At 38.2% G+C, this 25,443-nt stretch overlaps 3 protein-coding genes across 5 annotated transcripts in view; all 3 read right to left on the bottom strand.

Moving 5' to 3' along the window:
- Nucleotides 1–273: 273 nt before the first annotated feature.
- LOC106151659 (uncharacterized) lies at nucleotides 274–23,292 on the bottom strand. Of its 3 annotated transcripts, none has more exons than XM_087015134.1 (25): nucleotides 22,566–23,292; nucleotides 21,981–22,107; nucleotides 20,229–21,793; nucleotides 18,725–18,934; nucleotides 18,215–18,355; nucleotides 17,287–17,910; nucleotides 16,516–16,695; nucleotides 15,685–15,954; nucleotides 15,048–15,200; nucleotides 14,706–14,822; nucleotides 14,335–14,463; nucleotides 9,101–9,622; nucleotides 8,548–8,673; nucleotides 8,219–8,341; nucleotides 7,570–7,692; nucleotides 6,890–7,012; nucleotides 5,977–6,096; nucleotides 5,433–5,555; nucleotides 4,570–4,692; nucleotides 4,054–4,176; nucleotides 3,802–3,924; nucleotides 3,312–3,434; nucleotides 2,634–2,756; nucleotides 2,295–2,446; nucleotides 274–1,898 (listed from the first exon to the last, which is right to left on the bottom strand). In XM_087015134.1, exons 1-25 carry the CDS (start codon nucleotides 23,290–23,292, stop codon nucleotides 1,680–1,682), a joined length of 6,489 nt encoding a protein of 2,162 aa, XP_086871260.1. In that variant the 3' UTR covers nucleotides 274–1,679. The 3 variants fall into 3 exon arrangements, with proteins under 3 accessions (XP_086871260.1, XP_086871261.1, XP_086871262.1); XM_087015135.1 differs by having other exon boundaries at nucleotides 14,335–14,433; XM_087015136.1 differs by lacking the exon at nucleotides 4,054–4,176.
- Nucleotides 11,554–13,294, bottom strand: LOC147761083 (lactadherin-like). The gene is made up of 2 exons (XM_087015139.1): nucleotides 12,081–13,294; nucleotides 11,554–11,830 (listed from the first exon to the last, which is right to left on the bottom strand). The coding sequence occupies exons 1-2, from the start codon at nucleotides 12,729–12,731 to the stop codon at nucleotides 11,696–11,698; spliced, it is 786 nt and encodes a 261-aa protein (XP_086871265.1). The 5' UTR covers nucleotides 12,732–13,294; the 3' UTR covers nucleotides 11,554–11,695.
- An 88-nt stretch (nucleotides 23,293–23,380) lies between the features above and the next one.
- The window catches only part of LOC106170637 (uncharacterized), a 48,441-nt gene continuing 46,378 nt past the window's right edge, over nucleotides 23,381–25,443 (bottom strand). The window contains exons 31-33 of the mRNA XM_087015133.1: nucleotides 25,107–25,365; nucleotides 24,469–24,785; nucleotides 23,381–24,126 (exon numbers count right to left, since the gene is read on the bottom strand). Of these exons, the coding sequence (XP_086871259.1) occupies nucleotides 23,390–24,126; nucleotides 24,469–24,785; nucleotides 25,107–25,365 (1,313 nt within the window). The 3' untranslated portion in view covers nucleotides 23,381–23,389. The remainder of the gene's footprint in view (nucleotides 24,127–24,468; nucleotides 24,786–25,106; nucleotides 25,366–25,443) is intronic.

Here is a 25,443-nt window from a genome sequence, read left to right as displayed (position 1 = left end):
TTTTTTTTCTAATTTTGCAATATTACCATCCATCGTTTTGTTTTACCGAAAACATTGTGCTACGTAAAGGGCCATTTCGTGTTAGAATCGAATCAAAATTGTCTTTTTAGTTTACCGAACGTTACCTTTTTTGTATGTGAAATTGAGAACTTGTGTGAAACAGTAAACTCAGCGTAAAACAAGCAGCCACGTTTCAGACGATTTAACATTGAAGTAAGTCACTCATATTGCAAGTAAAATATAAGCCCTTTATTATTATTGAAAAAAGACAACCAACTTTATAAAATTTATTTAGCTTACAGCAAAAACACAGAACTTTGATTTTAAAATGAAAGGTTTTGAAATGTTTCAGTTGCCATCATCTCCCAATTCAACACCGATTCTTCTAGTGCAAGTGTACAATACAACAAGCCCTTTTTACAGTATAAAGTACATTCCATTATTATTATTATTAAAAAAAGACACAACCAACTTTATAAAGTTCATTAAGCTTACATACAGCAAAAACTTGGAAATTTGATTTTAAAATTTTTTAGTTGCCATTATATGCCTATTCAACAGTGTTTCTACTAGTGCAAGTGTACAATACAACAAGCCCTTTTTACAGTATAAAGTGCACTCCATTATTATTATTAAACTTTATTATTATATTTAACCAACTTGATAAAGGTTATTTAGCTTACATACAACAAAAACTCAGAAATTTGATTTCAAAATGAAAGGTTTTCAAATGTTCCAGTTGCCATCATCTACCTATTCAACAGTGATTCTATTAGTGCAAGTGTACAATACAACAAGCCCTCTTTACAGTATAAAGTACATTCCATTATTATTATTAGACACAACCAACTTTATAAAGTTTAATTAACTTACATACAGCAAAAATTCAGAAATTTGATTTCAAAATGAAAAGTTTTGAAATGTTCCAGTTGCCATCATCCATCTATTCAACAGTGATTCTACTAGTGCAAGTGTACAATACATCAAGCCCTTTTTAAAATTTGATTTTTAAATGAAAGGTTTTGAAATGTTTCAGTTGCCATCATCTGCCTATTCAACAGCACGTGATTCTACAAGTGTATATATGTTTCCACTAGTCAGATGTCATCTGTGTTCAAGTCAACTTAGAGCTAACTTGCAAGTTCATGATTGTATACTATTGGCAGAAAATTCGACCCTCGACCAAATTCAACCTATTTGTGAGTGCAGTCATCCATCAAAGCAAAATGTAATATACAATAACATGAAATTTAAAAAGAATTTTTAAAAAATTTAGGAGACCAAGTTGAAATTGAAATCACTCATTTCTCTCCTTAATAACTGTCCATTCCTAAAATCATTACAAAAATTGGGTAAAACTTTCTGAAATATCTTGTAACCTTCAGTGATGAAGAGATAACCTCCTTAGATGGCTGAGGTGACAAATTAAGTTACTAGAATTTTCCTGTGTAGCATGTCTGAGTGGATTGCTTTATTCCATTGTAACCAGTCCAAAAAAAAAAATCCACTGTTCAGTCAAATCATGTGATATCATGAATTTAAACGACAATTAAATTCAAAATTCCACAATATATCAAAAAAGTATAACCATAATTTTGAATCCAGGAGTGGCACTTCCAATAAGCTCTATTCCACATGTTAAGATCATGCCTAATCCACAGCCTATCTTGATCACTGATCTAATCATCTGTGCAATAGGTGATGTTACAAGTCGGAGGGTTGGGCAGCTCATAGATCAGGTAAAGGCCACAGTTGCGTACCGTCACCGCAGCAGGAAACCGACAGCATTCGTATAAGTTGGTGCACACCGACCCCACGATTTCTTCCCCAGGTGTTGTAGGCTCGGTTCCACTATACCAAGCAGGGTATGCTGAGCCACAGTGGTCAGGAGGAGGACACTGGAAAAGATAATGTGTATGTACAGTGGTATCCAAAATTAATTGTATGCTTACACATACTTTCTCATGCTCAATAAAACTTTGCTAACCACTGGAGTTAACTGATATAAGTATAGGGCAGTAGGAACCTACTCTGCTCCCCAACTTGCCAGGCATGTTTACTCATTTACTATATAAGTATTATAAATGTAATATGAAATATAATATAATATTTTACAAAAGTGCTAAGCATGAGTGGCTGTTACATATATATCTTGATTATGAATAGCATATCTGACTTTTTTCAAATCTCAAACAAATGATCCAGACATGTTGCAACTTGTTTGTTAGATATATCTCTTTGTTTACTCACTGCACTAGCCAATCAAGTCTCTTTTATCACTTTTTAACTCTCACCTCATTAGCCAATCGGGTCCCAGCTGGTGGTACTACGCGGTACCACTGCACCACCCAGTCACCACTGTCACAATATGAAGTGGTGCCAGCGCCCAGGTTGACATTGCGCCAGCTGTCACTGATGTTTACATAGGACAGCTCATCACAGAAATCTAAATAATAATTATAATAATAAAATTAAATCATAATAAAATAAAAGTTTTTTTTTTGACTGATCTGATTTTCATCCACGATATTAAGCAATATTTTTTGAATGACAACAAATTATGAATTTTGAAAAATTAAAATTAGTTAAAATATATAAGGGGTTTGAAATTTGTGAACATTTACCGTACTTACCTACACAGGTGAACCCATCCCCAGTGTAACCATAGTTACAGCTACAGGAGAAGTTGCCCATGGTATTGGTGCAGGAGGCCTGTGTATCGCAGCCGCCATTGTCCACAAGACATTCATTGATATCTACAAAAATAATATTTCAGAGATAAAGATGGACTTTTTACAAAAATCAGGAAAATGCTAGCACTGAAGGGCTCCAAATCTAGAGCAGGGTGAGGAGGGGGGTGGGTGGGTTGGGAGGGTGGGGGGGCATAAATACAACACCCAAATATCCAGAAAACTTTTCATCTCATCTTCATTTTTGTGTGTCAAAATGCAGCCTTGTCTACAAGACATTCACTGACATGCACAAAATAATATATATTTATGTCCATATCAGAGGAACTCTTACAATTGAGAACCATCACAACATTTAAGCTTTTACACACATTTGACACTTTTTAATTTAAAGTGGCATTGTATTCTGGTGCCATTTCTCTTCTTTTAAGATTGTATTTAGAATAATTGAGAACATATGTATTTTTAAAGAAACAATCTTAACAAAAATGATATCCTTTGACTTTGAAACACAATGCATGTAAATAAATAAATAAATAAATAAATAAATAAATAAATAAATAAATAAATAAAATGAAGTTAATAAAAACTAATTTTTTTAATAAATTCAAATATGTCTACCTGCACAGGTGTGTCCATCCCCTGTGTAACCAGGGTGACAAGTACAGGTGAAGTTCCCCACTGTGTTGGTACAATTGGCGTTCATGTCACAGCTGTCAATGTAACTGGTGCACTCATCAATATCTGCAAAGAAAACAGGCAAATATTAATTTCATTTAAGAATTTGTAGGCTGTTTAGTAGTTACCCATAGATATTGTGATACTTATTTTTGTTGTGACTTTAAATATATGAAGCAATGTGCTTTATTCATCCAACTAAAGAAATACCAAAATAATAATGATAATAATAATTGATACTGTGGCCAAAAGTTATTAAAATCAGTAAAATCATCTTAAGTGATCAATAAACTGCTGAATGTGTTGCAACAGCTTAATCATAAGCAAATAACAAAATTAAAAATTATATTTGAGGGGCAGTTATAAACTAATTTTAATGGCTGATGATTTTTATTGTGCAGATTTGATGAAAAAAAAATTAATCAATAAAGACCTTCACAAATGAACCCATCTCCCAGGAAGCCCTCATGACAGGCACAGGTAAAGCTGGCCAGTGTATTTGTACACAAGGCGTGAGGACTGCAACCCCCATTGTCTACAAGGCATTCATTGGTGTCTGCAAGGAAACAAATGTATAAAATACTTGCAAATTTGTGTAATAAAGAAAAAAATTGGCTTCAACAAGAAAATACAGTTGGAACTCTATCAAGAGCAGTTTTATTATCTAAGTTGTGATATTTATCACCTTGACAGGTTAATCCATCTCCCGTATATCCCATGTGACATGTACAGATAAAACTCCCTGCCGTATTGGTGCATGTTGCATCACTGTCACAGCCACCATTGTTCTCCAAACACTCATCTATGTCTAGAGCAGCAAAAAAGAAGTTTTTAAGTAGCAGCAAAATAGAAGTTTTTTAGTAGATGTTCACATCTACTTAAAAGTAACAACTCTTTATAATACATTGTAGACAACACATGAAAATATAATAAACTTCATTTTACCACCAATGACTGAAATGGACCAAAAGAAGTTAAAATACAGTTACTGTTAGTAGTAGTCCAATGCAATGATAGAGTGTCTTTTTTGACAGAAATAAATATATTGATCATGAATGTAGTCAAAATTAATATGGTTGACTGCAAGGCCATCTACATGACTTGCTTTCATAGGTAGTCAATCTCTGGATTTCTCAAAATGAAGCAAATAGTACAGAAAAAAAATGTATCACTAGATGTAAAAATGGCCTAAAAAACATACCATGACAGCTGTAGCCATCTCCTAGGAATCCAGTATTGCAAACACAGTCCAAGCTGTCTCCAGTATCTACACACATAGCATTGTCATCACATGTTATGTTACCACGGTAACACTGGCTAATGTCTAGAAAATTAAGGATAAGCTATTTTAGAAATATAACTTATCAACAAAGATGAAAGTAGGCTTTTGAACAATAATCCTGAAAGTGCAAGTATCAATGTTCTACATCAATGGGGCATAAACTGCTACTAAACATTCGATTTCTTGGTAAATTCATTGAACTTCCATCCCTAAAAAATGCAAGGGCATACAGAAGCCATCTTCTGGGTCTTTCAGAAGACAGTCAAAATTTTTCAAGTTTACACTGACACGTATCTAATTTTTCAGTCAGAAGAAGATCAAAATGGAGGATGGATCAACAAAGATAATTTGAAAGACTGTCAAAAAAGAAGGTCAAAATGGAGGATGGATCAACAAAGATATTTTGAAAGACTGTCAGAAAATATCTCTGGATCCCTCACTGAAATGAATAAATGAAGTGTACAAAAAACTTGCCAAATGCCCATGGCTTGTGATTATTTCTGGTCCAATCAAAGCTTTAAAGAGCTACGATTATTTCAAGTTGTTGTATGCAGAAATTATAATTGCATAATAATATATTATGCATTACACAGCCGATGAGATTATTTGCTAGAAACAAAACTTGAACCGAAAGAGGTTATCTGAGCTTTTTTTTTCAGACCTTTCGTTCTTTCCATCGATTAAGCACCCCAGCATCCACTCCTCCCCCCCCAAAAAAAAATAAATAAATAAAATAAAAATACTTAGATATTTTGATTGTTGAAGCATTAAAATAGAGTCACCTAAGCAGGAAAAGCCGTCCCCGCTGAAGAACACGTTACATGAGCAGGTGAAACTGCCGATGCTGTTGGCACATATGGCATTCTCATTACATCCTCCATCATCCACAGAACACTCATTAATATCTAGGGAGAATAAAGGAAATACATACAATGTATGTATAAAGTAAAAAAATTCCTTTTCAACGCATGTTTTTATAAACCAAAAATCTTTAATGTTTTAAAATGGAATCTGGACAAAGGATAGTGAATTGATAATATCATTTATTAAACATTTTAAATTGACAAATAACTTTCTGACAAGCAAAGAGGAAGTAACCATTTGGCGGTATTTCTTCAGCTAAAGTTAATTAATAACTCAAAAATTTAAAGCTACATGGAATATCTTGTTTAGTGGGTAAAGCTATTACTAAATCGCAACCCTGTTGGGGAAGAAACACTATTATTCAACAATTAAGACAAATTAAATAAGTATTCCACAAGTTTAAGATTAAATGAAATCATCACCAGATAATTTTTCATTCAGAAGATTGAGTAAAATTCTTACCCTCACAGTAAAAACCATCTCCTGAAAATCCATCCAAACAGGAACAAGAGAAGCTGCCAGCACTATTATTACATAATGCACTGGCATGACAGCTGTCGTTAAATAAACATTCATTGATGTCTGAAATTAAAATAAAACAAACACCTCAAGTATAACTTGGCTTTTGTTTTTAGTCTGTGTTTGAAATAAAAAAATTGGCATCCTTGGAAGAATTTGTGTTATAAATCAGTTGTGTGTTGGTCGTGACAGTGTTTTATTAGGACCTGTGACAGGTGTGATGGTGTTTTGTTAGGTATGACAGTGTTTTGTTAGGTGTGACAGTGTGTTAGATGTGACAGTGTTTTGTTAGGTCTGAGATTGTTAGGTTTGACAGTGTTTTGTTAGGTGTGACAGTGTGTTAGATGTGACAGTGTTTTGTTAGGTCTGAGATTGTTAGGTATGACAGTGTTTTGTTAGGTGTGACAGTGTGTTAGATGTGACAGTGTTTTGTTAGGTCTGAGATTGTTAGGTTTGACAGTGTTTTGTTAGGTCTGACAGGGTGTTAGGTTTGACAGTGTTTTGTTAGGTCTGACAGGGTGTTAGGTTTGACAGTGTTTTGTTAGGTCTGACAGGGTGTTAGGTTTGACAGTGTTGTGCTAGGTGTGATAGTGTGTTAGGTGTCACCTTGTGTAAGGTTTGCTAGGATTCATGCAATTAATGTGAGTATGGAAACCCAGGTGTTCGGCATGGTAGGGTAAATTGGCAGATGAGAAAAGGATAACAGGTTTTAAAATAAGGAAGTTTATAAATGGTATGACAATTTTTAAAGAGTAACAACATGTAGGCTTGGCCTAAGTATGCCAATGTGCGCCATGACAGGTCAATAATACATTTTGAGAACTTGACATTATTTTGAAATATTTTACTTTCTTACCATCACAGACAATTCCATCTCCAGTGAAGCCAGTATGACAAGTACAGGTGAAGTTACCAAGAGTGTTAGTACAGTCAGCATCAGCTGCACAGCCACCATTGTTGACAGCACATTCATTGATGTCTGAAATAAGAAAATCACTCAATAAAATTAACATACATATAAAGAAAGAAAGAAAGAAAGAAAGAAAATTACAATAATAATAATAATAATAATTATTATTCATTAAACCTCAGCAATTAAATGTGCCAGGGCGTGATGGGCTAGTTAACACCTGAATATTCTAAGGGTACCAAAACACACTGACATGCCAAGCAGGGTCAGATTAAGAAACGTAACGTCAACACAGATGAGTTATACACAGTGACACAGATTATTATAATATTACTTATCAATGTCATGATTTTGCTTTTATTACAACACACAAAATGTTTAAATACCATTTTTAGCCCAAGAATAGCTTTATCTGGTTATATTACTTAAGTTTTGTGAGACCAAGATTAATTATTAACCATCCCAGATATATTTTTAAAATAAATTTAATATCACCACTGTATACGAGAATGAATGAATTTCATGACATCAATTACTTTGATCAATTTGGATGTCATTTGTAAGAGATAATAACTTTCTCATAAAAATCTCTGTGATGTACTCAGTTAAATATATATATAGCCTACCTTCACATGTAAAGCCATTCCCTGCGTAACCTGGATGACATGTACAGATGAAACTTCCCTCTGTATTGGTGCAGGTAGCGTCACTGGCACAGCCACCATTGTTGACGGAGCACTCATTGATCTCTGGAAGATAGTACATTTAAGTCTTTGGAGTCAGCAATTACAAAATAATGGAAATGTTTTTAAAGTTAACCTTTTCATCCCCTTGGATGACCCAACTTGAGAAATGGTATGGAAGACATAAATTTTGATTCTGAAAGGACCTTGTTAGCCAAAATTCTAGTTATCTAAACCCCTACCCACGTCTCAATACATGACATAAGAGCTGACAATGGTGTTATGCATTAAGAACATATTTCTACTTTGATCAAATATTTCTTATTTGCTTCAGCTGAAGGGTCTTTTGAGCCTCAATTTCATCACAGAAAATATATTACATAAAAATGCTTGTTGATCTTTTGAATACAATTCACCTACAATTCAACATAAAAGCGTGAACACTAATGCAATATTTTTCATTTCTCTGAAAAATGAAATTAATTCTAGCACTGCAGCACCATTAATTGTTATACCCCATGTCTTAACTGATTTTAACAGATTAAAACATGTCATATTTAAGAAAAGAATGATGTGCATTAAACAGACATACCCACACATGTGAACCCATCTCCAGAATACCCCACTTTACAAACACAGGAGTGGTTGCTCAGCATGTTGATGCAGTCAGCATTCTTGTCACAGCCTCCTCGGTCCACCAAGCATTCATCAATGTCTGAACATGTAAAAGGTTAACACAATTACTGATGGAAATCATCTGATGCAACTTAAAGAGAAACTATAAAAGCCACTTACAATCACATCTTATCAATATTTCCACAAGTCACAATATTTTAAATGAGATACAGTTTCAAGATGGCAGCCAAATCCAAGATGGCAGCCATTTTCATAATTTTTAAAAAGAATTACGTGCAGACTTACCAATACAAGCAAAGCCATCCCCAGTGTAGCCTGATTTACAAGAACACTCAAAGTCCTCCCCTGTTCCAGAGCACTGTGCACTACTGTCTATGCAATTCTGTCCTCCTTTCACACATTCATCTATGTCTACAAACATAAAGTTAAAAATAGAGGTGCCTATACAGTTAAAATTGGAAGTTCTTAAAGAAAGCTAAAATAATGAAAGTCCCAAAGGTGTGCAGCTGTATATGAGTTATGGGTTTCTGAGGGCACAAATACAATATTAAACAACCAAATATATGGGTTTCTTGCTTTGGAAATCTTTCATCTCTATATCAGGAAGATCATAATCAGTAAAGTTATAATGGTTGTTCTGTCTTTTTCCAAATTATCCAATCAATTGATAGAGAAATTAAGCAAACTGACAAAAAAGAACTAAGTACATAGGTTAAATGAACACAGAGGTGAAAATGAATAAACACTGTCAGTTAAATTTTAAAGACTTATCTCTGTGGAATTGCACCTTAAAATAATTAAAATTGGCCAGTGGTATAAAGTAAGAAAACATGCATACAGTTAGCACAAGAGCGATGTACATAGCCAGTTCCAATAGCACAATAAAATCTGGGCGGGCACGTCACTGGCTCCACACCATCCACACAGTAATGCCCCACTGGACACACTTTACACTTCACAGACCCATTGCTGGATGCATAGAATCCCACAGGACAAGGAATAGGACTGACTGTCCCAGGCTCTGGACAATAGTGACCAGGGGGACAGATGTCGCCTTTATGGACGCCATCATTGGGTGTTGCCATGGTGACCAGGGTTACGCAGAAGTACCCTGCATCACAGAGGCCTGATGGGACACTTAGTCCTGTCTGGTTGCAGTGATGGCCTGCCGTGCATGGTTGGCAGTCCTCTAGACGTGATCTCCCAGTGCTGTTAGACCAGTACCCCAGAGGACATGGAATGGGTCCTGGGGTTCCTCTTGGGCAGTAGTGACCTCTTGGACAGGGCATGCCTGTGCTGCCATCTGTTGGAGTTGGAGAGATCGCTGCTGACTTGCACCAGTATCCTTCCAAACATTCTCCTGATAAATTAAACATGCATTTAAACAATACCATTTGAGAATAGTTTGGCATTAATTACTTCATTTTGGCATGGATAATACTTCAAAATAAAAAATGGCTGCAATAGAACTCCACTAATATACATAAGCCATGGGGAACTTGTAGGTATAACATGTCAATCAAATTTTCATCATATTTTCAAGGTGCAACAGTCTTTAAATTAAATTGGACATTGTTGTAAACTAAGAATTTATATTTCACATTGTGATTAAATTAGATACAAATGAAAAGTCAATTGTCATGTTACATGTATACTCCCATATACCAGTAATATATAACGGATTTGCTCATATGTTGGAACTTGAACTTCATTAATTCACTTAATCTTGAACTAATCTTCTTTTATATTGTAATTATATATTATATATTTTTGTATTTTATCCCCCAGATGTGGATCAACCTGTAGTTAACCTTGGGGCATGTTAAAGAATTTTGATTTTCTTAAATGAAGCTGGCAACTGTCATATTTATCTTTTTGTGCGGTCCAAATGCAGATTAGGATCAGCTAAAGGTATATTAAAGTAATTTTATTTCAAATTCTTTAAAACATTGTGTGTCTTTAAGTCTCCCTGTGGCTTTCCTTTCCACATTGTCTTTTAGTCTTAATTGTCCAAATGTTATCTTGCATTACTGACTGAGCCAGATACTGAAAGACAGACAGTTGCAATTTATGTGGCTTGTTTGTACAATTTTCATCTGTTTATTTGCAAGCCTTACTGTGAAATCATGTGATGCAGGTGAGAGGTCAGAGCTTGAGGCAAGTGGAGCAAAATGAGCAGCATAGGTTTTAGTGTGTAAAATAAACTTTTAATTGTCTCAATATTATATCTAGTGATAATGACGACTGAGGTCTTCAACACAAGAAATGTATCTGCAGAGAAAAAGTGCTCTTGTGAAGTTCGTATACCTCTACTTTTTAAAGTTCCTGGATAACGCGATGTAATTTTAGTTGGTTTGGCCATGCGAATGTTGTGGCACGGTCTTTTGAGACTTAGTGAACCAAGAACAACACAGTCGTGAAATTTCTAGTGTTGCCTTAGTAATGCAAACGCGACTGATTGAATGTCTACCTTGATCAAGAGCAAATAAAAAGTGAGTCACAGTTAAACAGTTTGATTCTTTAATAAGAACTGATCCAGGTGGGCTCCTTCTGTTAAAGATTTATGGTACTTTGTGATTTATTAAATTGTCTAATAAGTGTTCAATAAAACTGTTATTGTCTTTCTAATGACATAGGAACATGGGACCTCTCAAGATTGTCCATCCCCTTGTTCACAGAGATCAAAGTATTGATTCTCATAAAATGAAGCTCATAAAATTATCAAATATATGATTATTGTCTTCTTTATGACGTGCAGGTGGGAACTCTCAATATTGTCCATCCACTTGTTGTCTGATAATTAAGTCATAAAATGAGCCACACAAACTCTGCGTACGCCTTAGCTTCAATGCCGAAATTAAAAATAAAACTGCATCAAAATATTATCTAAAAACTTAACATTACATCAAAATATATAATTGAAGTTCGAATTAACTTTACACTCTGATTGGTTTTAGCTGGCAAACATAATGTTGGTCTTTTCAGTTGCTGTACCAGTATGTCAATTAAAGGATGATGAACAGTAAAAAATAAACACAAGAATTGTCTTTCAAGACTTTTTTTGCTTTATTTTATCTACTGATTGACAGGATTTAAACTGTCCATGACAAATTGCTAATTAACAGTTATTGCAAATGGCAATAGGAGAGTCAGAAAATCATCAAGACTTTCAACTGATCTACATACTGTAGAGGTATTGTAATTTCATAGAATTTATTAAACAGGTTCAAATACCAAACATCAACCTATGGACTTTTACTTTCAGTAAATTATAATATCTTATTAGACTTATGAATTCATTAACTTGATTTGCAGTGAAATAAATTAGCAATGAATTACCAAGTACAGGCAAATTGCATCTTTATGTTTCAATATAAAATCAGCGTCTCTATATATTAAGCTTAGTACAAGTAGCTCTTCTGCATGATGGGCATTAACATCCACGGACGTCTGCCCTCATGCAAATACCAGTGTGAGTGACAGGGTTAATACGCAAATACCGAGCATAGATTGGTGGACTCAGCACATTTTCATGGATGGAGTCCTTGTCTATGTTTCCTTGAAATATCTGAAATAAATGTTGAAGAAACAGATCAATGGAAAGTATTAAGTATTAATCACCTTAAGAGAGGATCAACCTAGTATTTGTAAAATTCTTATGTATCAGTGTGAAGTGTTGTAAAATGACTTATACTTAGAAAACCAGTGTCAGGAAATATATTCTAAATTCATCTTAAATGCTCAAATGTTTTGGAAATTACAAAAAATTAAAAATAAAAATTTATAGTTATAGGTAATATGGCAATTCTCAGACTAACCTTGGCCTTGCCTTTCTCATCACTGACTGCTTTCATCAACAATGAATGGTTTCCATAATGCACCTGGTATTCTCTGACGAAGAAATTATAAGGACCTTCCCGTCCTTTAGTCAGAACTGCCGTCAGCTTTCTCACCCTCCCAAAGTCAAACTGAAGCCACTGATTTGTGTCTTGCGTCTTGCTGTGCCAACATTCCCCAACGCCATTTTTAGTGAATGTATATATTCTTGAAAACTGAGGTCCATAGGCAGTACTGTACGATGAAGAGGCTGTGATTTGCGCATCTGGTATTGGAGATTTTCCAGACACCAACAGATCTCTGCAGTCTTCAGGTGGTGCAAGTGTCTCAAGTGTTTTCATCATTTGGGATATTTTCTCTGCCTGCTGCATTAGGAGTGTCGCTTGGGAGTTCAGGATCTTGTCCTGCTCTTGTACCTTCTGCTGTAGAGTGGCTATAGCCATCTTGCTTTTTGTCTCATTCTGTACTCCAGAAGCAGCTGGTAATTCCAGTGTATAGCTGACTTTGCCATCCTTGGAGTAAGTTGGTTGACAGACATTGGTTATTGACAATTTTTCTGGAGTGACCACATTCAGGCTGATTCCAACCACGGAGTTCAAAAGAAAAACTGGTAGGATGAGTTTGAAAGCCATGACTTGTTACAGTTCGGTAGGCCTACAAATGTTAAGCAGTGCGTTTCGTTTATGGCACTACTGGTACAGTTGAGTGTTGTTATATGCCTTTACCCTGGGTTGATGCCTGGGTTATCTAGAAATTTTGACACTGAATTTCTGCCCTCCTTAATAAGTAATAAATCAGTGAAGAATTTAATTAAAATTTTGATTTAGTGGTTAGAGAAATCAAATGTAAGATGATAACATTATTTACTTCGGTTTGGTAAACATGATTGTTGTCAGGCAGGATTCTACTCTTTGTGTGTATTAGATAAAAATTAAAAAAGTACTAGATAAAAGCTATAGATGTGTGCCGCACTTCATGATAGCATTCATATTTGGAAAACAAATTGATGCTGTTGACATTGTGTAATGTTAAACATTATGTTGCACCTGTAAGAAAAGCAAGATTTAGCTAGGGTACTGTGTCACTGTGTCATAATCCATATATTTTATCAAACATTTCTTCTTTAAAAATACATTTGAAGTCAATTTTTTTTTCCACAAAAGCTGACCAAATACTATCCTATCTAGTAATTTCAAATAGAATAGCTTAGAGAAATAGCAATATTATCATATTATCTGAAAAATGATATTTGCTCTGATTTTTTCTGCTTGCTTTCTTCACTATAAACACCCTGTAGATAAGGTCAGATCAGTAGGTCAAATTTTCATCAAAACTTGTAGAAGGTTTGGTTGAAAACTCTTTTATGGCTGATTGAGTGATTAATTCTGTTAATCCATTTGTATGTCAACTTTGTTTGAGTACTATAAGACATTATTAAAAGTGGTTTATATGTGTTACTAGGAACCCAGTCCACACTCTACCGATGCTTGGTTTAAATGTGCCTTCAAAATGATACTCTGTTACAACACAGATCTGGTAGTGGAATTGCACAGTTAACATTCTGCTACTAAGACAAAAGAAAGTAGAATGATTGAAACTGGTGCTTAATTGGATGTAGAAAGATTATCCCTGTCCCTTTGCAGAGAAAAACGTGTTTATTTGGGAGTGGGTATAGCCATCAAATTAAGTCAATGCAAAGAGTAGCAGCTATTTCCATGATTGCATCAGTTGAGGACGTCATATTTTCCCCCCATTTTGTTAAAACCGTTCACATTGCACAACAATTGCACCCTCACATCACAAAGGAAAGTCAGATTTCAAGAGATTTGGATCAATGACAGTGTCAGTGTTTTACATATGGAGGTGAAAGCTTTGGCTAACATTATAAATTTCACTATTTTAATTTGGTAATGTATAAACTTCATCAAAAATCAAATTGGTACATATTATTAATTTTCATTACTAAAGAAATGTAGCATCTTGAAAATTGTATATTAGCACATTATTTATCAGTATGCTTGGTTCTGGTGCAGGTATTTATGCATAAAATTATTACAAGATATTCCTTGACTCGAGTTCAAAACAGTTTAATCTTTAACAGGCTATGTAGTCATCTTTGCAAGTGTCCAAGCCCAACTGGTTTCTGTACACATTTATTTTTCATATATAGACATTAAGACCATCACCAGATTTAAGTAAAAACCTGACACAAGCAGCTTCAGTCTACAAAAGTACCTTCTGTGTTGTTTCTTCCAGGAGTACTGCAATATTTTCCAGCATCGCAAGACATACACTGCTGAGCACTCTCCAGATTGCTATGTGGGTTATACGTACCTAAAAGTTTATACAAGGGGATCTGGAATTCTTAATAAAGTATTTCATTGTTATAAAACTGAACATTAATTTGCCCTTTGTCCTTTAGCTGAAGGAATTCAATTCACAATGACTCTTATTCTATGCATAATGATTCTTTAAAAGCTCCCTTGATTGAGCTTTATATCTAGCTATACATAGGTTGTCATTCATCTTTTAAATTACATGCACACAAATATGCCCACACGCATATGCACAAAGGTATACCTGAGAGTATGATATATAATACTTACCTGCAGGACATGGGTACTGTGTGCTCCACTCTGTGCCACTGACACAGTAGTATCCTGGGGGGCAGGAATAGCTGCTGAAGTTAGAGACTGGACCATAGGTGGCATCACAGTAGAAGCCTGGAACACATCCAAGATGCACATATTTTATATAGGCATTTTAAGTTCTGGATTATTTCGATCATTCTAAGTATAAATTACATTCGAGGAGAGATGACAATATGGCCATTGCCTTTTCTACAAGCTTCACAATTTCCCTGGGCATATGTACATTACTTGGTCTACAAGCGTTATATAACTGCCCTGAGCATACATTACCTTACAGCTGCCCTCGGCATACATTACCTGGTCTGCAAGCCTTACAGCTACCCTGGGCATACAGGTCCTGATACTGACCACTGGGACATTCTTGTTCCTCGTAACTTCCAAGTGGACAAAAGTGACCAGGGCTGCAATGGTGTAGGTCACTGGAATTTTGACCGGAAAGGCAGTAATAGCCTGAAATGGGGAGCATACATATTTTACAATTCAAAGATGGCAGCCATATTTATAATAATTTTAAAGCAGAATTTTAAATATACAAGCAAAGCCATAATGTACCAACTTTTGCTTGGTTTACATCTGTATAACAATCTAAACCTTTACCCCAATTAATGCGGCCATGTGAGTGCCATTCCGAAAGTTATCCGATCGAAAAAATTCTAACTACTTGCTGTGCAAATTATTCAACTTGAATGTTACAAAATAATCCAACAGGTTAAGTGTATGCTTTTGAAAGCTAAACCTAACTTTGTGTCTGTTAAAGCTAATAAGAACTTTTCTACTTGGTTCTTAAATTCATGGGGCTGAAAACATGTTACTTCAAATGTTTGTTCATGATACAAAAAACATCCATGAACAATCAATGAATAAGCAGCAATAAAATAAAGTGCAGTTAAGGTCTAACAGTTATATATCTTTGCCTGCATTTGTAGATACACACCTGGGTCACATAAGGAACCAGGTGTACTCAAGCCTTCCGTATCGCAGTAGTAACCCTGTAAACAGGGCATACACTCGGCAATGGTCTGGAGTCCAGTTCTATTGGAATAGGTCCCCACTGGACAGCTGGGCTGGTGGACACTGGTGCCATTTGGACAGTAGTGACCAGTGGGACATATGTTACCTGTGACCCCATCTATAGGATCTGGGCGGGATGCAGCAAGGACACAGTAGTGACCTGCTCTACATGATCCTGTGACCTCAGAGAGACCTGGAATAGAAAATAAAGTTTTGTACAGGATCAGAAAACTATGCATGCAGCAAGGACACAGTAGTGAAACCTGCACTTCATGATCCTGTGAATTCGGAGAGACCTGATGTAAGACATCATTTGCTGTATAGGATCAGGGTGCAATGCAGCAAGGGCAAAATCCTGTGGCCTCAGAGAGATCTGGAATGAATAAGGGAATGTGTTGTACAAGATCAGAATGCCATGAAGCAACGTAGTGACCTGCACTTCATGATCCTGTGACCTCAGAGAGACCTGGAATAGGAAATGATTTGATATACAGGTTTTTCAAGGTTTATCATTTATTACACATTCACAGCAATTTACTTTCTAGCATGAAGCAATTTAGCTTTTGACAACCTTTAGATCATAATACTTTTTAAACATAAAAAACTTATCTTGTTTAAAAATAAAATTTGTTGCTAGAAATTATGAAGTGTAAGTACTGTAGCTGCCCCAGTACAATACAGATGATAAGTTCCCATGGCCCCTTGGGACAGAAATGTCTTACCACCCCCCCACCCCTACAAAAAAAGTACCTACCTGGTCTGGCACAGTACTTCCCCCCAGGGCAGCTGATGGGTTCCCATGACCCCTGGGGACAGTAATACCCTGGCTGGCACTCTCCCCCTGTCACCGTGGAGGGACAAAGACAGTCCCCGGTGGTGTAGTTGTCATAGTCAGATGGTTCAGAAGACCATGCAGCACGGACACAAAAATAACCTGTAAAATACAGAGAAATAGTAGAAAATACAGAAAAAGTATATTATGAAACATTCCAGGATGGCTCATATCTGAACACCCTGAGAGTTTGGTCTCATTCAGAATAGGGGACTAACTAGTTCGAGAGTCAAACATGTCAAATGCTACTGTACAAGCATGCCGTCTAATCCACTAACAGACACTGAATAGATATCCCATAGGGAAGTATTCAAGTGGGTGGGCCATATTTGACCCTGGGACTTGTTAGTCCCCTATTCTAAATGAGTCCATTGACAGCTTTATAGTCTGGCTATTATGCAAGAGAGTAACCTAAATAGTGTCCCAAGTCTGTGACAGCCAATTTACTTAATAGCAAAAAGCAAACTTGTGGAGTACTTGGAAAAACTAATAACGTGTCATCCCTCGATCGGTTGAATTGAGCCGAGATTTAATTACTATGCCCCTGCAGGGACGACACGTGGAGAGGTGTGTGAGAGGCAGAGAGACTATTACAGGATTAAGCGTTCTTTCTTTCATGTAGGTCCGCCATATTTAGGTCATGGCTTTGCTAGACCTCAGCTCTTCTCATTCTGAATGGTCCCAAATACTTACCTGCACTACAGAGTCCAGTTGGTCCAGTCAGTCCCTCCCCTGCACAGTAATATCCCCCAGGACACGGATAGCAATCAGCTAACTTCTCTCCCATAGTAGTGTTCCTGAAGTATCCCTTAGGACACTTGTACTCATAGGCATGGCCAGTCCCTTCTGGACAATAGTGACCAACAGGACACAGGTATTCCTCATAGGATGTTAAATTTTCTGGGCAGTAGAATCCCTCTGGACAGGACATGCAAGTGCTTTGACCAGTAAGGTTGTTATAAGTACCAGATGGGCAGTTCAGGGGGGTGGACGTGCCTCCTGAACAATAGTTACCAACAGGACAAGGTGCCCCCTGGGTGGGGTCTTCCCCAGTGGGAGATGAAGTGTTGCTTCCTATTAAGCAGTAGAAGCCAGGGTCACAGGGTCCCTGGGGGTGGCTGAGGTTAGTCCTGGCACAGTACATCCCCAGGGGACATTGGACACAATCTACTACAGCTTTGGCCAAAGGGGTATCCCTGTAGGTCCCGCTGGGGCATGGTACTGGGTCCTCTGTCTGTATTGGACAGTAGTGACCAGTAGGGCAAGGACCTCCTTGACCAGTGCTGATGTCAGGTGTTGGAGTTCCACTGCTGGCACCTATGGAGAAAAAAAATTAAACTGTAGTGTACTTATTTGAAAAAGTTTTGCTTGTAATAGCAATAAGACCACAAACTCATTTTCTGCCAAGAAATAACTCTAACATTGAAAAATAAACCAAAAATCACTCTACCTACAATGTCACTTTACTACAGAAACCTAAATGCAGCTGACAGACATATGCTATAAGAGCATTATACATGTATTTCAGAGGTTTTGGAAAAAAAGTTCATTGAAATACATGCAATTCAAAATAATAATAATAATAATAAATTGATTAGATAAAAATGGAAGATTATCCTACCAGATTTACAGTAGTACCCTGCCTCACACATAGCCACCCCAGACTGAGAGATGTTTGCGAGCGGATCATACCCCGTGGCACCATGCTTGAAGCAGTAGAATCCTCCAGGACATGGAAGGCACTCATTCTCAGAGGATAAACCTGAATCATGATAATCACACTTTGAATGTATTACCTTCATCTTCTTTCTTTTTACGTGATAGAAATTCAGTTCTGCAATTTTGACAACCTGAAAATTTACAGTATTGCAATCCTTTCTGAGCAACAGCACAATTTCATCTGGTTTTCAATACCCAGCAGGCTCTGCCATTAGTATAACTTGAATTATCATTTATCTTGCACAAATCTTGTGGAACAGATTTTACTTTTGGTACAATCTGAACCATATAAATATTGATCTTCACATATATCTTCTCATAACTAAATTAAATTTTCTGGTACGTCCCAATAAGGTCTCCCATTATGTTATGCAGAGTCCACTGTTACAGTATATGTATAAATAACATTTACCATAACTACTACTGTAAGTTCCTGGTGGACATTTTGGCATATCTATGGATGCACTCTTCGGGCAATAATGTCCCGGCAGACAGAGTCTAGGAACTATGTACTCTTCCACACTAGTGTCCAGCTCACAGTAATAGCCAGCAGGGCACGGCCAGCAGGTGGACAGTCCAGTCACATTGGAGAATGACCCTGGGGGACACTGCTGAGATGTTGCTAAAATTATATATATATATTTTTTGTAAAAATGAGTCTATGAGGGAGAGGGGGACACTGCTGAGATATTGCTGAAATTATATATATATATATATATATATATATATATATATATATATATATATATATACTTTTTTTTTTGTAAAAAATGAGTCTTTGAGGGGGAGGGGGGTGGGACACTGCTGAGATATTGCTGAAATTATATATATATATATATATATATATATATACTTTTTTTTGTAAAAAATGAGTCTTTGAGGGGGAGGGGGGTGGGACACTGCTGAGATATTGCTGAAATTATATATATATATACTTTTTTTTGTAAAAAATGAGTCTTTGAGGGGGAGGGGGGTGGGACACTGCTGAGATATTGCTGAAATTATATATATATATACTTTTTTTTGTAAAAAATGAGTCTTTGAGGGGGAGGGGGGTGGGACACTGCTGAGATATTGCTGAAATTATATATATATATATACTTTTTTTTGTAAAAAATGAGTCTTTGAGGGGGAGGGGGGTGGGACACTGCTGAGATATTGCTGAAATTATATATATATATATATATACTTTTTTTTGTAAAAAATGAGTCTTTGAGGGGGAGGGGGGTGGGACACTGCTGAGATATTGCTGAAATCATCTAGCTGTTACTTTTCAACTTTATGGTTTTCCAGTGAGAGTCGCTATCCAGAAAGAGGACTTAGGGTAAACAAAATATAATTTTAATTGACTCGTGCTATGGTAGAAATATTAGTGAAATGCCAAACTTACAAGCTTATTATCTAGGGTGAGCATAATGTTAGATGTTTCACTTTTCAGCAAAATTTATTTTCAATCATTAAATTACTCATCATCATTAATCATCATGGATCTGGCTAAAATCAACTAGCAATTACACTAAGGGAAAGTTTATCCTTATACTAAGCCCACAAACATCATGAAGGCAAATCATTATGTTATATCTACTGCTAATACATGATACACCATGTATTTCACTTCAAATGTAAGCTCATCATTTTCCTCTAATAAATAAAACGCCAGCAACCCAATACTAAATTCCTTCACTTATCATACTCCATTAAACTACATTTTATAAGGTCTCCCTATATTACTATGCAATATGCTTCTCTACATCACTAACCAACTAAGTACTAACAAATTGAACCTTTCTTGACTGAATAATATGTATTCATTTTAACAACAGTTATACAGCTGCGTCTTTGTAAATATTCAAATATGTGAAACAACGCTAAGATTTGCAAATTTTGAAAAGATCTTCAAATGACATTTAGCTCACCTGAACCTTCAGGACAATGGTGGCCTATCTTGCAAACACCCCCTGTGGCGCCATCATTCACAGGCCTTGTACTAGTGCTGCCACCTATGCAGTAGTATCCTGGTGCACACAGTCCTGTAGGTGTCGTTAGTGCTGTTCCATTACACACCATTCCTGGATCACAACTAAGGCAGTGACTTTCATCCTGTCCTCCAGTGAAGGCACTGTAGGTACCGTTAGGGCAGGGATGGTGGCTGAAATAAGCTGTCCCCTCTGGACAAAAATAACCAGCCGGACAGAGGTCACCAAAAGATTTCCCAACAGGAGTGGACGTATCAGCACCTTTTAGGCAGTAGTGTCCAGCATGGCATTTGACCACTGGCTGTGCCAGGCCACTCTCGGTGCATGCAAAACCTTCCATACACAGATTACAGGTCCCTAACTCAATCTGACCAGTTTCGTCAAGATAATGGCCAACTGGGCAAGGTGTTGGCAGAGAACTACCTTTGGGACAAAAGTGACCTTTGGGACAGATTACCTTTGTGTCCTCAACCGTAGCAGTGCTGTCACAGTAGAAGCCCTGAGGACAGGGGAGACAAATGTTTGAGTTATTCACGGGCTGGTACTCTCCTTGTGGACATGGCTCTGGTTTGGTAGCACCTGGTTCAGAGTAGTGACCTGCTGGTGTAGCATGCTGTATTGCAGTGGTTGCGCCTCCAGTGCAGTAGTACCCAGCAGCACACAAAAACATGGCCGTTGAAGTCCCAATATCTGGAGCGATGCAAAAATACCCTGGGTCACAAGGCAGACATTCACTGACACTTTTGGCTCCAATAGATTTACTGTACGTCCCCATGGGGCAGGCTGTTGGGAGAGTGGATCCTGTTGGACAGTAGCTTCCTTGTGGACACAAGTCCCCCAGGGTGCCACTGAGAGGAGCTGGAGACTGTGAACTCTCCTTGCAGAAAAAGCCAGCATCACAGAGCCCACTGGGAGCCGTCAGCCCTAACCCATCACAGTACCTTCCACCAGAACATCTGATACAATAGCTGCTGTTTGTGGAGCCACTGATACTGTTAAAGGTTCCCAGGGGGCAGGGGAGTGCATACTTACTGCCAGCTACACAGTAATAGCCAGGGGGACACTCCTTGGTTTCAGCCAAGCCTTCCTCGTCACAATATCTCCCTTGCAAACACTCCAGGCATTCAGCTTCTGACTTGATGCCAAGATCTGGGTTGTAGGTTCCTATCGGGCAAGGCAAAGCCTCTGGATGAATTGCAGCTCCAGGGCAGTAATGACCCTTGGGGCATTTATTGAATATATCTGGTGGCAGTTGCTGGCCTGGTAAACAAAGGGTTCCAGCTGGACAGACTCGAGCGGTCAGCATGAGTGTGGCACTAGTGGTGGTACTGTCACAGTAGTGACCAGCCAGGCACAGGGTGCAGTTTATGGATCCTACTTCAGAGAACATGCCCTTTCCACATGCTAGAGGGACAAATGTGCCATTGCCTGGGCAGTAGTGACCACCTGGGCATTCTAAACATGCAAGTGCATTCTTTTCACCATAATTAGGGTTGTAGAAGCCTCTGAAAATACATCAGATTTTTCCCTACAACATATGCAAATCCCTTTATGCACATAAAATCAGTATTCATATATTTGACACAAATGATTATTAATAAAAAGTTTTGCTTGAAAACTCACAGCTTGCCCTAAATGCAAAGAGTTGGCTAATATATAAGACTGCATAAAACATTATGCCTGGAAACTCACGGACTGCAGGGCTCTGGGATGTGTGTCTTCTCCATACAGTAATGCCCCATAGGACAAGATGGACATTGCACCCCGTCCTTGCTGTACGTGCCATTGGGACAGGGATAGGTGTCACCGGCAGGTGTTCCTGGGGGTGGAGAGAAAGGAAAAACTCAATTTATCTGAGAGAGAGAGAGAGAGAGAGAGAGAGAGAGAGAGAGAGAGAGAGAGAGAGAGAGAGAGAGAGAGAGGACTCACATTTTATTAGGGGATAGGGGAGGGAGGAGAGAGATGAGGTATACACTTAACAGTAAAATGTGTAAACTATATATAATTTCTTACTGATCAAAAACGCACTTAAAAGTGTAAATCCTGGAGCCATCTAAAACAAAATAAAACATTGTTCATCATTGTTCAACAATAGGTGCTGTATGCTAATAATATATTCCCAGAGATGAAAGTGGACCTTCTAGAAGGAAGCCCAGATAAAAAAAGTGCAGAGGGAGTGCAGCTGTTTAAGGGGGAGTCTGAGGGCATACCTTTTCAGATTTCCATATATATCCAGAAGGCTGAAATATGCAATGTTACCATGGTAATCACACTTACCTTCAGGACAGTAGTATCCAGGGAAGCATTCCCCCCATGGTTTCCATGACCCTCTCTTGCAGTAGTAACCCTGAGGGCAGGTGTAGCACTGGTCAGCGCTGACCAGGTTGGTCAAGTCACTCCATGTCCCTGCGGGACATCGGTACTTCCAAGGGAAGGTTGTTCCTGCTGGACAGTACGCACCTTTGCTGCATGGTCTCGGGCGCAATTTAAATCCGCCTGTGCCTTCCAAACAGGCAAAGGATGCTGGGCAGATGTCACATTCATCTGCAGAGGTCAGATTGTCTCGGTCGGTATAAGTGCCTGCTGGACAGACAGTTTCGTTTGCCATGGCTGTGCCTTCTGGACAGAAGAAACCAGCTTGACATGGGCCATCAGGCTCAGTTAGACCGTATGCCGTACACACCTGGCCAGCAGTGCAAGGCAGACAGGCTGATGATTCTCTGGACTGGTTCACGTTAGGGTTCATGGTACCCGGTTCACAAGGCGTAGGGTCCACACTGCCTGCTGGACAATAGTGACCAATTGGGCAACCTCTGCAGAACGTTACAGCTATGCTCCCTTCATCCGGGTTATAGGTACCACCAGGGCATGGAACGGATTGATTGGTCCCAGCTGGACAGTAATGACCACGGTCACACATTGAGTATGCCTCTACAATTTCGTATGTTCCAGGAGGACAAAGTTGTCCAGCAGGACATGTTTTACAGTCGGACAATTGGCTCATTCCTGTATATGAATTGTATGTCCCTCCAGGGCAAGGAAACTGGACGTCTGAAACTGTCCCATTGGGACAATAATGTCCCTTTGCACATATCAACATTTCAACTAAGGGAGACCCAGTCGCCCCAGTACAAGCAAAGCCTGCTGGGCAGATCAGACAGCCGCTCACACTGACCAGTCCAGTGGCATTGCTGGGTGGGGCTCACTGTACCTTCTAGACAATAGTAACCCAACTCACAGTCTCTGCCAGGCTCCGTCAAAGCAAGGCCATCACAGACTTTCCCAGGTGGACACAGAGTACAAGCCAACTCGTGTGTTTGCATTCCTGTCACGTTTCCCCAGTACCCAGGGTGACAAGGTGCCCGTCTTTCAGTCCCTTGCCCTGTGCTAAAGAAACCCTTTTCTGTTGGCAGGCAGTGGTCTATGTGGGATGCTCCACCCCGGGTGTCTCTACCTGGTGGACACTTGGTTGGAGTATGGCTACCAGGTGGACAATAGTAACTGTCAGGGCATACAAAATATGGTCGAAATATGCCTTTCTTCTCACACAACATCCCACCAGGACACAAATCACAGTCTTCAGGGTCAGTGTTACCTTTATTGGGGCTCCACATACCCTTAGGGCATCCCTGGTACTCAGCGCCCTCTGGACAATAATGACCTTCGTAACATAACTGAGCATTAGAGCCAGGGGTGCCAGGGTGCCCCCTAGTGCCCACCTTACAAATCCACCCGGCGACACAGGGAAGACAGTAGGTGATATTACTGGCACCGGTCATGTTACCATAGGTACTTTTGGGACACAGTATGCTTATCTTACCATCTGGACAATACGAGCCTGAAATACATACACATACATATATTGCATACACAAACATATACTTATTACAGCTACTCATTCTGCCAAATTTGAGTAGAATGTTTAATTAATTAGGATTCTCAGTTTGCTATAATGTAAAATGTTATATTGCTTCTTGCCAGTTTAAATTATAATCATTTTGTAGGTCAATATATTAGCCTAAAATAATCTTTTTCACTTGAGCTCCTTCTTGGCAAATATCACTTTGGAACACATAGGATGTGTTAACATCAGTTTTAACTTTAACTTTTAAATTAAATATTTTTACTTGAGTTTAGGTTAAATAAGGCCATTTTAAATAAAACCTGATGTGAACATTACCTATTGGGCAAATATCCTGTGGGGGTTCACTGCTGGTCCTGTTGATGCCACACATGTACCCTGGAGAGCAAGGGGAACACTCCATGACGGAGGTGCTACTGTAGGTACCCATTTGACAAATTAGGGGTGGTATGTCCTTTTGTGCACAATATGAGCCTGCGGGACACGGGGTGCACTCCACCTGACTGCCAAGACTGTATGTGCCATTCTCACACTCCTTGCTGGTCTGGTTGGTGAATGGACACTTGCGCCCTGCTTCACACGGTGTGCACATGCTGGCTCCTAGCAGGGAGTACGTGCCCACTGGACACTGGGTCCTATATCATGTTAAATAATACAGCTTAATATCTTAATTGGGGCATTTCTTAAGTGATTGAATCACAAAGGAATTAAAACATATGTATAAAATTTGAATGTTAAAAGTTTATTTGAAGAATAAAAAAAAATTAAAAATTAAGTTTGAAGTAACAAAAAAATATACAAAAATGGATGAAATATACAAATTGATACAACATAGATATCATACTATACAAAATTTCAGAGATATATGTGAAGCCTGCAGTGTCAGTCAATTTAGCTTTTATTACAAGTAAAAAAGTTTAACTCAGTTTTGCAGTTTTCTTTCCGGTGTCACTTACCTGTTTAATGAAGAATCACAAGCGTAGCCAGCAGGGCAAGCATCACACTCAGCCTGAGAGCCTATGCTGAAGAACCCCAAGTTACACGGTAATCTCTCTGCGCTGTCCACACGGGGGCACTCATAGCCTGGGATACATAGGGTACAACTGGTAGAACCAGCAACAGCATAAGTACCAGGATGACAGGAGAAGGTTTGATTGGACGTTGTACTTGGACAGGCAAAACCAGCTGGGCATTGAGTACATGCTGTTTGGTTACCTAGAAATAGAAAGTTAATTCAAACAAAATTTTTATGTAGTTTAACTAGCTGAGACTCCCTGTAAACAGTGCAATTGA

This window comes from Lingula anatina, chromosome 6 (genome assembly GCF_051362555.1).
Source record: "Lingula anatina isolate TDL-2025a chromosome 6, LinAna3.0, whole genome shotgun sequence".
In the NCBI taxonomy this organism is placed as follows: domain Eukaryota; kingdom Metazoa; phylum Brachiopoda; class Lingulata; order Lingulida; family Lingulidae; genus Lingula; species Lingula anatina.
Note: the sequence above shows the minus strand (reverse complement) of the source record. Positions and strands in the feature narration are given on the sequence as shown.